Source organism: Aulostomus chinensis, chromosome 23 (assembly GCF_037954235.1).
Source record: "Aulostomus chinensis isolate RoL2024-O1b breed Wild chromosome 23, RoL_Achi_v1.0, whole genome shotgun sequence".
In the NCBI taxonomy this organism is placed as follows: Eukaryota; Metazoa; Chordata; class Actinopteri; order Syngnathiformes; family Aulostomidae; genus Aulostomus; species Aulostomus chinensis.
In genome coordinates, this window is record NC_141342.1 from 15559136 (window position 1) to 15572133 (window position 12998).

General features: G+C 40.1%; 1 protein-coding gene across 6 annotated transcripts in view; it reads right to left on the reverse strand.

Annotated features, from left to right (window-relative positions):
* adamts14 (ADAM metallopeptidase with thrombospondin type 1 motif, 14) overlaps positions 1-12998 on the reverse strand; it is a 43513-nt gene that overhangs the window by 5771 nt on the left and 24744 nt on the right. For 5 of the 6 annotated variants that reach the window (XM_086196233.1, XM_086196232.1, XM_086196230.1 and 2 more), the window contains 10 exons: positions 12435-12591; positions 10185-10290; positions 5378-5521; positions 5060-5192; positions 4355-4468; positions 4046-4194; positions 2685-2857; positions 2341-2474; positions 1003-1126; positions 694-774 (listed from right to left, as the gene is read on the reverse strand). In XM_086196233.1, coding sequence (XP_086052359.1) covers positions 694-774; positions 1003-1126; positions 2341-2474; positions 2685-2857; positions 4046-4194; positions 4355-4468; positions 5060-5192; positions 5378-5521; positions 10185-10290; positions 12435-12591 — 1315 coding nt within the window. The remainder of the gene's footprint in view (positions 1-693; positions 775-1002; positions 1127-2340; positions 2475-2684; positions 2858-4045; positions 4195-4354; positions 4469-5059; positions 5193-5377; positions 5522-10184; positions 10291-12434; positions 12592-12998) is intronic. The other variant, XM_086196229.1, reaches the window with a different exon arrangement.

The window sequence follows — 12998 nt, forward strand, 5'->3', positions numbered from 1 at the left end:
GTCCTCTCTTCTCCTCTTCCCACACAGAAATAAAAGTTAAACTCACAGAGAGCTGTTGTACACTTGCTCAGCTCCCAGCAAACTGAAACACACCGTAGGTTGAATTTACAGAAAAATTAGGCCTCCATCCGCACGTTTGTTTTGCCCGCGTGTCTAAAAATGACATTCATTAGCATGAGCTCGAAGGAGAACATGCCACAATAGTACTTATGTAGCTGAATCATTAGCTGTGTTAATCACAGACATTGTGATTTTCAACAAGGTAAAAAGCCTTCAGCTCCTCTGAATAACTCTCACATCAGCACTGCCTCCTTAGGGAATGAAAGCTTTAGAGTGGAGTAGCTGTTATATATTTGTGCATTGAGCTTCAGGGGAAAGGAATTGTTAGCTGTATGTGAAGTATGCAATCTAAACAGGAAAACAGCTGCTCAGCCTTTTGCAGACTTCTTCTCCTGGGTGAATTTAACCCGCGAGGTGGAGTTATGAGAACATTTCTGTGACATCAAAAGGCTCAAAATATTCCTACAGTAAAATGTCAAATCAACTTATATATGCCAGAATTCTATGATGAAATTTCACGACAAAAACAAGACATTGCAAGCCAGTGTAACATGTAGGAGAACTAGTTTGTTCTATATTTGTCATAATGTATTATAAAAAATCTTGATATGTGCTAGAACGAGGCAGACTTACCAATTATATGAGGGGAGGTCTCGTTCTCTTCGATGACAATGTGGCGGGCTCCTATTGGGATGTCGAACATTTTCAGCATTCCTGACAAGACAGAGATCCAATATGGAACAGCTGGGTATCTTTAACAATGAGGATTCATTCCAACCTGTAATAACAGCTAATTATTTTTTTAAAAGGAGAAAAGTTTACTGCTTTACAAAGAACAAAAACAAGACGAGGTCTCATGAAGGGGACCAGAAAAAAAGTGTCTTTAGAAGTCTGAATGATCATATTACTTAAAGCTGAGTTGCTTCCCCAGTTGATAATTACCGGTCTTTTTAGGCGTCTTGGTGAGCGTCAACTTCACGGTGCGACAGTGGGAATTGTCCCCCTCACACACTCCACATTTGTCCTCCTGCTTGTACGACCCCACCTCTTTATCGCAACCTACATGCTGTGAAATTTTAGAGACAGTCAATCAACTCGGTGTAACACTGACATCCATGCAGACTGAGATTACAGCGTCGACAGCGGGAAAGTGATGCCATGGGAAAAGACATCTGGTTCGGAGCCCCGCTGTCTGCTTTGAGATTATGCTTACTGGAAACCCACCAAGATATAACTGGAATGCAGTCAAAACACTAAAGCGGCCGGCCTGCAACAAGTCTCAACTTCATGTCCAAGGTTAAATAATCAGACAAAATACCGACCATTATGTTTGTGTTAGAGCACAGCTGAATTTCCTCTGCAATTACAGATTTAGCAGTTGGTCATCAGATATCTTTGAATTAGTACAGCAAGAAAATGGTTTTTAAATGTCGCTCTAGCAGAGGTGGACAATGGCGTTTCCTGACTTGTGTGACCCAAAACCGGTGTTCATGCAAACATATTATCCCGATTCATTTGGATGACACCTTACGAAAAGCTATGCACAGTTTTAAATGCATATCCCTATGACTGTCCGGCGATCGGTGCGCTTGCACAACCCTTGCAGTGAGAATCTTCAGCAAAATGCCACACATTCCGTTTATTCTCGGTGGACAATGAAATATTTGCATGGGAGATAGTTGTGAGAACGCTGCGGTGAGGGTTTAGTCAGGGGTAGGCTAAAAATCCCTTGGGGCTGTAAAGTGGAAAATTAAAGAGCATTATTTTTCATTTACGTACAAATAATGAATGAGAATATCTTGCAAGTTGTATGTAAATTGAAAAAGTTCAGTTCATTTTACAGAGCTATGGAAGTTTTGTAGTTGCAAAGCCTATTTCCATTTCACACTACCTACGGTTAGTAACTTTGAATTGTGGTTTTGATAAAATGTATATTAAAAGTTGAAAGTGCTGGTGAACTTAGCAGGTCTGAATTTCCATTTGTGAAAAAAAAATTCTGCCTTGTGAGGCTCCAGAGTAAATCTCGGTTGGGACAGAAAAGGACAAATTTTGAAAATGTAGAAATTTAGAGAGGAGCGGAGTGAGGAGGGAGAGGGGTTATCCCCGTTTCTACCAGCAACACATATGAATTCCTGACAAAACTGTTGGCCGAGTAAATGGCATTCGCGATATATTTGGACCAGTTAATGACAGGAAAGGGGGATTCATACAACACCTTTTCCCCTGTTCACAATGAGTCTGACAATATCTTGGCTATTATTATCGCATATGAACACCTACCAGACACTCTCCTCGAGCACACACACTGAAGTGGTCCGAGTAGCTGCAACGGGTCCCATCATGCATCACCTGGTTCATGAACACAACCTCCCCAGTTTCCTTTGACTTGCAGCTCAGCTCGCACTTGCGGCCCTCTAAATAAAAATAAATAAATTTTTAAAAAACAAACACAAAAATACAAGCTTTGGTACATCCAAGTCCCGCTAGAATCAGCTCAGCAGAACACAGAGAACAGCTAAGAAACCACCTGGGTGTGGATACGTGAGCCAGCAGTTGCTCCTGCAAATGACATAGAAACTTTTACCTCTTTTACATAAACAAAAAACCCCTCTATATGTACTTACCATCTGGGTGCTCATAGGGCAGCCAGGTATGCTTAACATTATTGTGGTATTTGTTGCTCCTCTGGATGCACTGCTGAGCACGGAAGTCCTCATACGGGCCAGCGCACTCTTCTGTGTTGCACATCTGGTAGTCAAATGCAGAGCCGGGGCAATCTCGACCTCCGTAGGCCGGCCTGATTCACGACAGACACAAAATGCTGTTTTGGAAAAGCTTTCTGAAGTTGAGGCAAAAAGCTAACTCACTAAACTCTGCTTAGTTATAACTTATTCACCGTTTAGACTTTAATGCCTTTTTTAACGCTTAAATTTGTCATTTTGTCAGTAGCCTTGTCCTGATTCCTCATACTGCGCCGTAACCACTATAGTACTCCGTTTTGAAGTAATAAGCGCATTTATCTGTTTTATACGACAACTATGAAATAAATCGAGCTGCAACTTATAACTTGTAATGTTTCGGCCAATTAACAAGAGCTCTACCGTTTTAAATGACAAGGATCTACTCTAATTGTACTTGATGTTTCCAGTGGGAATAGACTTATTACCAATAGCCTGGTTAGAGGTAGTGCATTAGTAAAGAATTGGGACTTTGCAACTCCCTCGAACCAGATTCCCTAAATGCAACACAGTATTTGATATTATTAAATACCCCTGTAGTTTTCTTTCTAACTAAAAATAACATCACTGTAACTGTACAAACAAACTGCACAGCTCCAAAACAGGATGTGATGTCATCGAGCTAATGTGGGTAAAACATGAATCAATCACAAAGTGTAAACCATCAGGAACAGCTTGAGGTCTGGTATTACTGCTGCTGACAGCACTTTCCAACACAAGGCATCCGGGTTTCTGTTGGCTAACGATCCAAACGCTTCAGCTGTCTGCAGTGACGCGGGCGAGTTTGTCAAAGCCAGAGGACACTGAGGTGGATTAATGAACGCAACATGAATTGTCAAAAGAAACAATGTCGCATCTTCATTTGTCATTTCCCGCACATGCATTTTAAAAATCTGAGGGATCTGTTGAAATCTTATCTGGATCAACTGAGCTGTAAACTTTTAGAGCTTAAAGGAGTGCTGGACTCAGTGATCATGTTGGTGCAGTTCATATCTTCATGTTGCAGAGGAGCACAGACGCTCAGTGGTTGTTGAACTAGTTCCAGGTCAAGCCTCCAGGAGAGGAAAAGCCATCCTTGTAAGCCAGCTCTACATTCACACTTTTACAGTATCTCTCATCTGCTGGATAAATTTACAGCTCATATAAAGCATTTGGCAACTAAATACACAGCAGCTTGCTTTTCTATTTGCTCTTTTTCCACTTTTCTGCCATGAAGAAGACAGTTTCCTCGCCAAAACAGCACTCACGGAGGGTTGTTGCATTGTCTGCTGCGGGAGCGAACTCCCCCTCCGCACGTCCTGGAGCAAGAGCCAGACTTTGACCATGATCCCCAACTCCCATCATGGCCTTGAGGTTCCTGGCTGGATCTCCAGATGCAGTGGCCTTTGAAGCACCACTGAAATATGAATGACAAGGACAGAATTAAAGATAAAATAGGCAGGGGAATGAAAAAAAAAGAAGTTTAGACTGACTTCAAAACAGGTTTCATCTATATACCGCAAGCTCTACTTCCCAATCATCGCACAAAAATATTTGATATGTAGAAATTCTTTTACCTTTCCTGGTGCACACTCTGTTCCATCCACCGGGGGACCTTTTTTGGTTTTGCAGAAGTACTGGTTGTCAGGATGACTGCACCACAGTTGCTTGCAGGGGTCGTAAGTGCGAAACTAAAAATGGAAATGTAGAAGTGTTTCTTTGGAAAAGTGGCTACCAAGGAATTTAAATCTTTCATACAGTCGAAGCACACACAGGGAGTGAAAGTCCAAACAATGACACTGCTCCCAGCTCAATTTAAGATGAGCCACGTCGCTGGTTTTTTTTGTTGTTTTTTTTTTTATCTGAGCGACCGAATGTGAGTTTTGTTCCATCAACATATTGTTAATATTGTTCATGAGGAGGTGTGATAATAACAGCACATCACGGGTAGCTATTGAGATATTGGTCATCTATTAACAAAACTAAGTCTTTTCTTTGCACATAATCCGTTGTTTACATATGGAAATGTTACTTTTCAAATTTACAAAGTTTTACATGTGTTTTTAAGTTTCTACAAAATGTTAATGTCATATAAAACTGTTTTTATAGTGATGATACTGACATCAGCAAACAACGGCTACTGGCTAAATTGGTTTTAAAATATTAGCGTATGAGTGACACATTTCAAACACTGAGCTCCACTGGTGTTCCTTTACCCCCATCAAAGGAAACAACGAAATACCCAAAATCAATAAATCCATCCTCGGCCGCTAAGTACTTACAGCGGTGCACATTTTATAACCAACGCCAAAATCAAAGCGACACTGTTCATCCATTGAATAATTTATCCCAGGAAGTTCAGGAAGCTTGGGCCACTTGTGTTCAAACGGATCATCCAGCAGGCAGTCGTAAGAGCTGAGGAAGGAATCATGATACAAGTCATCTTTTTAGGACAGAGAAAAGCAAAGACCGGATAAAAGACACGTTATTAACAAGTCCAGCTGGCAAACACTCAAGCTGATCATTAGCCTCATATGGAGGCCTGGGAGTGCATGACAAACCACGAACCAAAGAGCCGGGGAGAGTGAGAGAGAACTCACTGGATGTATCGATTGAGCTCCTGCTTGCTGCAACGTGACCAATGATAGCGGTGGAAAGCTGCTTGGACCAGGGGGGCCATGATGCTGCCCATACTGGTTTCATCAGCACAGCGATTTCCCTGGCCGTCGTGCTCCATTCCCAACCTGATGGGACACGCACAACATTTTTAGTCAAACGTGTGTTATGAAACAATCCTACGTTAAAATAGATTTTTCCCACCAAAACATGAGTGCAGAAGCAAGGATTTCAAACTGCCAGGTATTAAATCACTAACAAGGTTGCCTTGTACTTCCATCTACTCAGCAGCATCCATCCTCCGGAGGGCAGAGGCTGGTTTTATTTTTATTCGGAGTTAAAATGCGCACTTTTATTTAAAATTCAAGAACGACACCACCATGAGACCTAGCTAAAAAAAAAAAAAAAAAAAAAAAAAAAACGAGCTAAATTCCAATTTGTAAAAGGACGTATGTTTTCAATAAGAACTGCACAAAACACATTCGTGAATCATCAAATGGATATTTCTTTGAAACGACTATGAAGAGAATATAAAGCAATGTGGAAAGAAATGCTGTTTTTACGCAGGATATCGACTGCGTGAATGGATTTTGAAGAGACTTTGTTCTAATTCTGTATTTTTGTTTGGTTTTGAGAAAACTTTGCTTTAGATGTCCACGGGGTACTGGAGTAAATCCCAGGTGAAACTCTGGCGAGAGGCGGCAGCTCATCCTGGATAGTCAATCACAGGCTGACATGTAGAGACAGGCAAACATTCACACCCACGTTCGCACCTACAAGTAATTTAGAGTCACATGTTTTGGTCTGTGGGAGGAAGCATGGAGCAACCAGAGAGGAACTGGGAGAAGCAGCCAACACCTCCCTCTCAGGAGGTGATAGTTGAAACTACTTATTTTCCTTTTTTTTTTTTTTAATAGAGGCTTCAGAACAAAAGAAATCTCAGTGTTTTCTAACTGTAACTGCCTCTGTGTTATGGGGATGTTGTAAAATTCCAAACCAAAATTGCAAGCTCATTATTGCTGCTAACAGTAAATGATGGGTATTGACAGTATTTTTTTTTTTTTTTTGGATGTGAAATCTTTTAGTAATTCAAATGTCTAAAAGTGCAACTCAGCAACAGAGCATGATTGATGTTGGTGATGATTCATCTCTTCATCTGAAATTATTAGTAAAAAGTTGTTTTGGGGGTTTTTGGGTATCCAGCTGTGCCCAGTGAGGAGCATCCATAGTGGTCAGTGGGTTTGTGTGTAAAATCTGGAGAAATACAGGTGAGCTAGAGTTCGCGCTCAATCAGCCCATTTAATTGGACCGCTGTTGTTGTCCCAAATTACATCTGTGCCCCCACACCCATAGGTGGCAGTATGACCCCTTGCATCTGGTGGTTGTCGGACTTTCACATAGCATGTACAACAAGTATATGTATATGTATGTATGTATAACAAGTACAACAACAAGCACAATTATGCATAAATCTGAAAACAAATCTACATCGTTACATCATTATTCTCACTTTTTATTAAAAACAACTGGTTATTTGTGGGTATCTCTGTCAATTTCTTCCAAGTCTGCAGAATACGCGTAGGCGAGACATCTTAGCAACACCACAGTATTCGATTTAAAACAGTGTTGTGAATTCAAATTAGCATTTAACAAATATTATGTATTCCTGCGATTGGAATATTGCAATAAGCCATAGACTGTGATACATTTGAATTTTGAATTTACTCTGCAGACCTGCAGTCTGGGGAAATTTGATTCCCAGCCACATTGTCTAGCTTTATTAATCCAACTATCAAATGTACCATTTCATTCGCAATAATTTGTTTACATACACATTATATATATATACATATATATATACATACACACACACACACACACACACACACATATATACACACAGTTCATTTCTTCTCAAATTTGAAGGCATTCCCTCAAAGACACTCTGAATTTATTGGAGCACAAGAACCCCAACAAGAAAATGTAATGAGTGACTAGTACTTACTGAAACTGCAATGCCATTCAAAATACTAGTTATCTACGCTGTCCTATTGCTTGCCAGTCACTTCTGTTGAGATTTGGACATGTGCAGTACTGATTGGTCAGTATAAAAAAAAAGAACTGGTTCTGGGCTTCTTTCCTAGTCGCTCAAATGCTTCAGTGCACAGCCGGTCATGGCAGGTTTCCATTCAGCACTATCTGATATGAGGAGGCAGCTGGCAAATGAGATAAAAATCTGATGATTTTCACAAATAAAATCAAGTCTTATTACATTAATTAAGGCCAATTCTGGCCACAGTGCCCAAGCCATCCTCAGCACTAACGAAGGTAGAAGAGTTTCATTTACTTATTTATTTCTCCAGAGAGAATTTTCATGCCTGGCTTGAGAGAGAGAGCGAATAAATAGTATCTTACAGATAAACTGTTGCATCTGATGGTTTTTTGATGCAGTAGGAAAACAACACGATCACCTGTCCCTCACCCGGTTTTCTACAAACTAATCAAAACTGTCAGCTGACGCTGTGGTTAAATAAAGACAGCATGCCTGTTGCACTTGTAAGTCACGATCATTGCGCATCGATCCCACTCTTGATACCTTTCTGTCCCAATTCTTACATTCTGCAATAATAATTCAGCCTTTGGAGACTCATTATCTGCCTCACACCTTTGAAGATGAGAAAATACTTTCAATCAATAGACGTCGTTCGCCTATGGAACGCATCGTTAAATCACTCTGGCAAATTACCTCCCAGATCAATTTCTGATGCTTTACGTCAGGTAAGTAAACCCTGCATCCCATCACCTATCATCTTCACCGCATGCAATGACTGCAACCGCTCCCTAATCACGGCGCATTTCTGCTTTGCACGTATTTGTTTTGGTCCACTTTAAAGAGACATTGATATACAGGTTTGTGACATGTTTTTTGGAAAGTTGTCTGAAGGGCTCCACAGAGAAAAAAATTAAGATCTTGAGTTGAATGACATGTGCACTTCCAAGCCAACTGAGCAGTGCACACAGTGTGGATTTGTTCAGGAAAAAATAGCAAAAATACAGTGCTGGAGAGTTAAGTTTATTCCTTTTTTTCTAAGCAGCACCATTGACTCATAAAAATAAATACATGACAGTGCTGCTCATAATATATTTCTACAGGCCTTACAATTGCTTTTATTCATAAATTACTCAACATTGCACTCCACATTATTTTATAATCAAGAAGATTCGGTTTTGCTTGCACAAACATTGTGAGATGCCCTCTCCTTTCAGACCGGTATTTATTTAGATAAATAGATAGATAAGGAGAAATACTACATACAGTATGGTGAAAAAAACACCATGACAGAGTTAAGCTCGTCATTCTTCCAATTAGCAAGCTGAAAGGCGTGGCATGATGTCCACCATTCTCTCAGCGTAGAGGAACAAGAGGTCACTGACCTGTTCTTTCTCTTTTAAGTGAGGTGACAGTCTCGTCTGGGTAGCTTTAAATGTGTGCACTGTAGTTATTGAAAGAGTTGGAAATACATTGAGAGGCTGTGAAAGGAAGCGGTACTTTTACTTTATCGTAATAACAATGCCAACCTAAAGTCTGATTGCTGCTGCCCCGAGAATAATGAGTGAGTGCGGTGTGTTGCCACAGTAGCATTCAGGTTTTTCCACGGGAGTGGCAAGTAAACATGTATTTAATTAAAGGGAAAATGAATTCAAGCGTGTTGACACACACAAGAACTAAGCTGCAGCCGGTAGCTGGTGAGATTAGCTTAGTGTAACAAATCAAATATGTCTGACATCTAATATACACGAGACTACCAATGTAACCCTGCAATCCACTGATAATTTTCATCTCTTCAAAATTCAGTAATTTATGCTCATGTTTTGTTTTCATACCCAAACGAGAGCACAGGTAATATGGCTACATGCTAACAGTTTGATTAAAATACTTCTTTAAAAAAAAAAGGTAGTTTGTGAAGTATTTTGGCCAGAAAAATATTCAATCGAACGAAAACCAATGCTGGAAATGGGAATCAAGGGAAATCATTTGGCTGGATACCTTAATGGGCAATCTACATACGGATGAAATTATGCTGGATTATGACTACGACACTCACCTGAGATGGTTCAATGCCGTTTCAAGAAATCAGCGTATCATACAAGTCATGTACACTATTTGCATAACAAATGGATGTTCATGAAACGCATCAATATTTTGTTTTTGTCATGAAGAATATGGGAATTTTGTAGGAAAAGGAACATTAAATTCTCTGAAGCATCTACTGTCATCAGGACTGTGACGGACACTATTTGAGGGAGACTGAAGTTATGGGAGTTAAATCAAATGTTTTGGTTTGTCCTGTAACTACATAAAAACAGAGAAAGATGTTGAAATGATATATTATGTTAGTAATATGATTTGATTATTATTGGAATATTTCACTGGCATTCGCTTTGTTTTCGCAAAACTGTAAATTTTTGTGTTATCCTATGCCGTTTTGGATTTTTTGACATTCGAATGTATATATTTTTACTGCTGATTTATCCCTATGCCGTAAGACATTCATGTGGTTTATATATTTATATTTAACTACAGAGCAGGTGTTTACATTCATTTATTTTGGACAAAAGCTCATTTCACCTGCTTGAGTACCTGCATGCACACGCTAGAGCAACTAGATGGTTTACGTGATAGAGACAAAAGGGTACTTGCTTGCGATTACATGCAAAACTAACAGCTTAACTGGACGAAGAACAATCCAGAGACCCGGCTGCTCCTTTCATCATCATGCCATTACTCACACATGGCCGGTTTCGTGAGCAACCACAAAGGCAGAGGAGAAGCCGTCCTCATGATTCAGAGTGCAGCTCCTCAGTGGGTGGCACATCCCAGTCACTGGAGCGTAACCTGGGCGACAGAAAAAAAGGAAAAGACCACACAGCCCTAATAATCAAGAACCAGGATGGATATAATGACATTCTCACAACAGGAGGATTACTGTGGTGTAAGATTATCGACTGAAGTAATGGGATTGTCACAGCAGCTATTGTGACGGTCTCACACTTTTCTTTTGGACATTAGAAATTAAAGGATGGGGCAACTGCTTCTGTCAGGGGATGAATTCACATCACAATAAAATAGAGAATTGATGTGTCCCTAAATGACAGTAGTATAGATTATGTATCCCACAAAATGGGTTAAAGAAGAATGGATAATGCTCGAATTCAAGGCCAGATGTCATTCAGTGGCTACAAAGTAAATCTAGGGGCGATAGCGATCCATATCAATCGCCATAATTAAAAACACCTTCGAATCTCTTTAATGCTCCTACTACTGAGCCTGAGGCTGCTGTGTGTCAGCTGAACATCTCCTCGATACAAAAAGTCCTGAGGGAAACAGCAAGCAAGTAGGCTGTTATTACCCAGCAGACACCAATGTAGCATAACAGAATTTCACACATTTCCCAACAATTTTTTTTCCCCCTTAAGCAAAGCACAAACAGTAAACATGACTCGATCAAGAGGTGTGCAGCGTTTCAGCTTAGCGTGTTTGCTTTAGGGTTCAGAAGCACACTGGTTGTGGCGCCATTCATTTGGCAGACAATATTCATGCTTTCTGACCATGAGAAGATTCTTTTTTTGGCATGCAGTGAAAAAGCAGAAATATGTGGGCAGGCAGACAGCTGATGACAAAGACTTGGTGGCTGAGAAGGAATTTTTTTTTTTTTTTTTTTTTACAGAAATAGCATTTTTTTTAAGCATTTTTGCTTTTAACCAAAGCTAGTTTTAGCTTGACTGTTTCATTGATTAAAAAAAAAAAAAAGTTAAAAATACAGTGGATGTGTTGAAACATGTAAGCGGTTATGGAGCACAAACTCTTTTATCTGAGAAGCAGATAAAACAAATTCAAGAGAATGCACTGTAGATGACATTCCCATGAATTGACCTTAAGGAGACTTGCACACTGAAGCAAAATGGAGTAGCAGCAGCAAAAGCAGCAGCTGGGGCGAAGAATTGATCTCTAACTGCTGATGTCCTGGGGTCTCCATCATCTGGTTGATAAACTCAAAACACAGCACGGCAAATAAGACAAACAAAAAAAATGAAAAAGAGGGAGAGAAAAAAAAAACTTGAAATGATAGTAACTGCTTGCTGGGATTCGCGTTCCGTTGTTTGCGTTGTATTCTCACATTAAATCGCTTTTTCACCTATTTACACCACAGCCCAGGTCTATATTTGGATATATACGTACCATCTAACAGCTAAACTTTAACAAGACAGTGTGATGTCTGCAAGGGACGATGAGTGTCAACGTCTGATCCAGCCCAAAATAGTGCGAGGCGCCATAGAAACTGCTCTTGTTTTGAGCATAACACAACTGTAGCTATGGTAACATCCGGAGGTGTGACAAGCAAACCAGGTAGCCTCAAGTTGTCCATTCAACATGACACGTGTGCTTGAAAAGTTAAAGACGTACACAGGTCAATGCAAGATATTGAACTTGAGCACAGAGAATTTTTGTTCAGTCTGGACCCAGTTTCTCTGGCGGCTAGGTTGCTCACTTCAATTTTGTGAAAGATCATCTCACTGTTGAAGTGCTGAAAAGAAGAAATGCAGCATGAGATCAATGCTAAACATGTATGGTATGAAAACCCTTTTGATTACATACATGTATTCATAAGAATCATTTACTAAGTTAGCAAAAAAAAAAAAATTAACAAGTTGATTTTTTTTTTTTTAAATAGCAGTTAGTTGACATCAAACACTTACAAAAGTTACTGGGTTTTTTTTTTCTCTACATGCCAAAAACTTTCTTCAACAATATCAATCTTAATTTTTCATATCCAGGGTGGCGTCAATGTCAAGTCAGCAAGGTTTTGGGAAAGTTGCTTTGGATTATTTTTTCCTCTGAGGTCGCCTTTGGATGAATTGGATTAATGACCTCGGTTTCCATCGACCTTACCTGGGCAAGACTTGAAGCCAACCCCTTGTGAATGGAAGCAGATATCAGCACTCAGTCTGCACAGGCCTCGATCGAGAAGAATACAGTACCTTGCATACCTGCGGGACCAAAATCTTGCCTTGTGAGGAAGATGGCATGGTCGTGGTATTCGGCGTGGTCGGGATCGCGGCGTTGCTGCGTGTTAGCCCATCGGCACACCTGCTCTAGGCTGCGGGATGGGTTACCACGCTCGATCAGGCTTATAGACTGCGGAGATGAAAGGAACAGGAGATTGCTTTTTTTTGACTGCAGCGCCATTTCTGTTTCATCCAACAACAAAAAAAACAGTGACATAATTGCTTCTTGTATCCATTCTCTCTCAAGGGCATTGGTGTTCTTCTTCACCACTTTAAAAACCATGAGAGAAGATATTTCATTGTGAAAGGGGCAGACCTGAAGTGCAAGCCTGAAAATAAAAGCAGCCAGAGTCCTCATCATCATACCTGTAGAGTAGAGAAGCACTGGGATAGCCCTAACATGTGGTAATAAGTTAGCATCGTCTGGTTCCCTCTAGTATTTGATTTAGTTTTCAGTTCAGCTGAAGGTATTTTATCATTTTTGTTGTACAGCATAAAATATATAAATAAACACTGCATCGTTTTCAACGTGTTTAT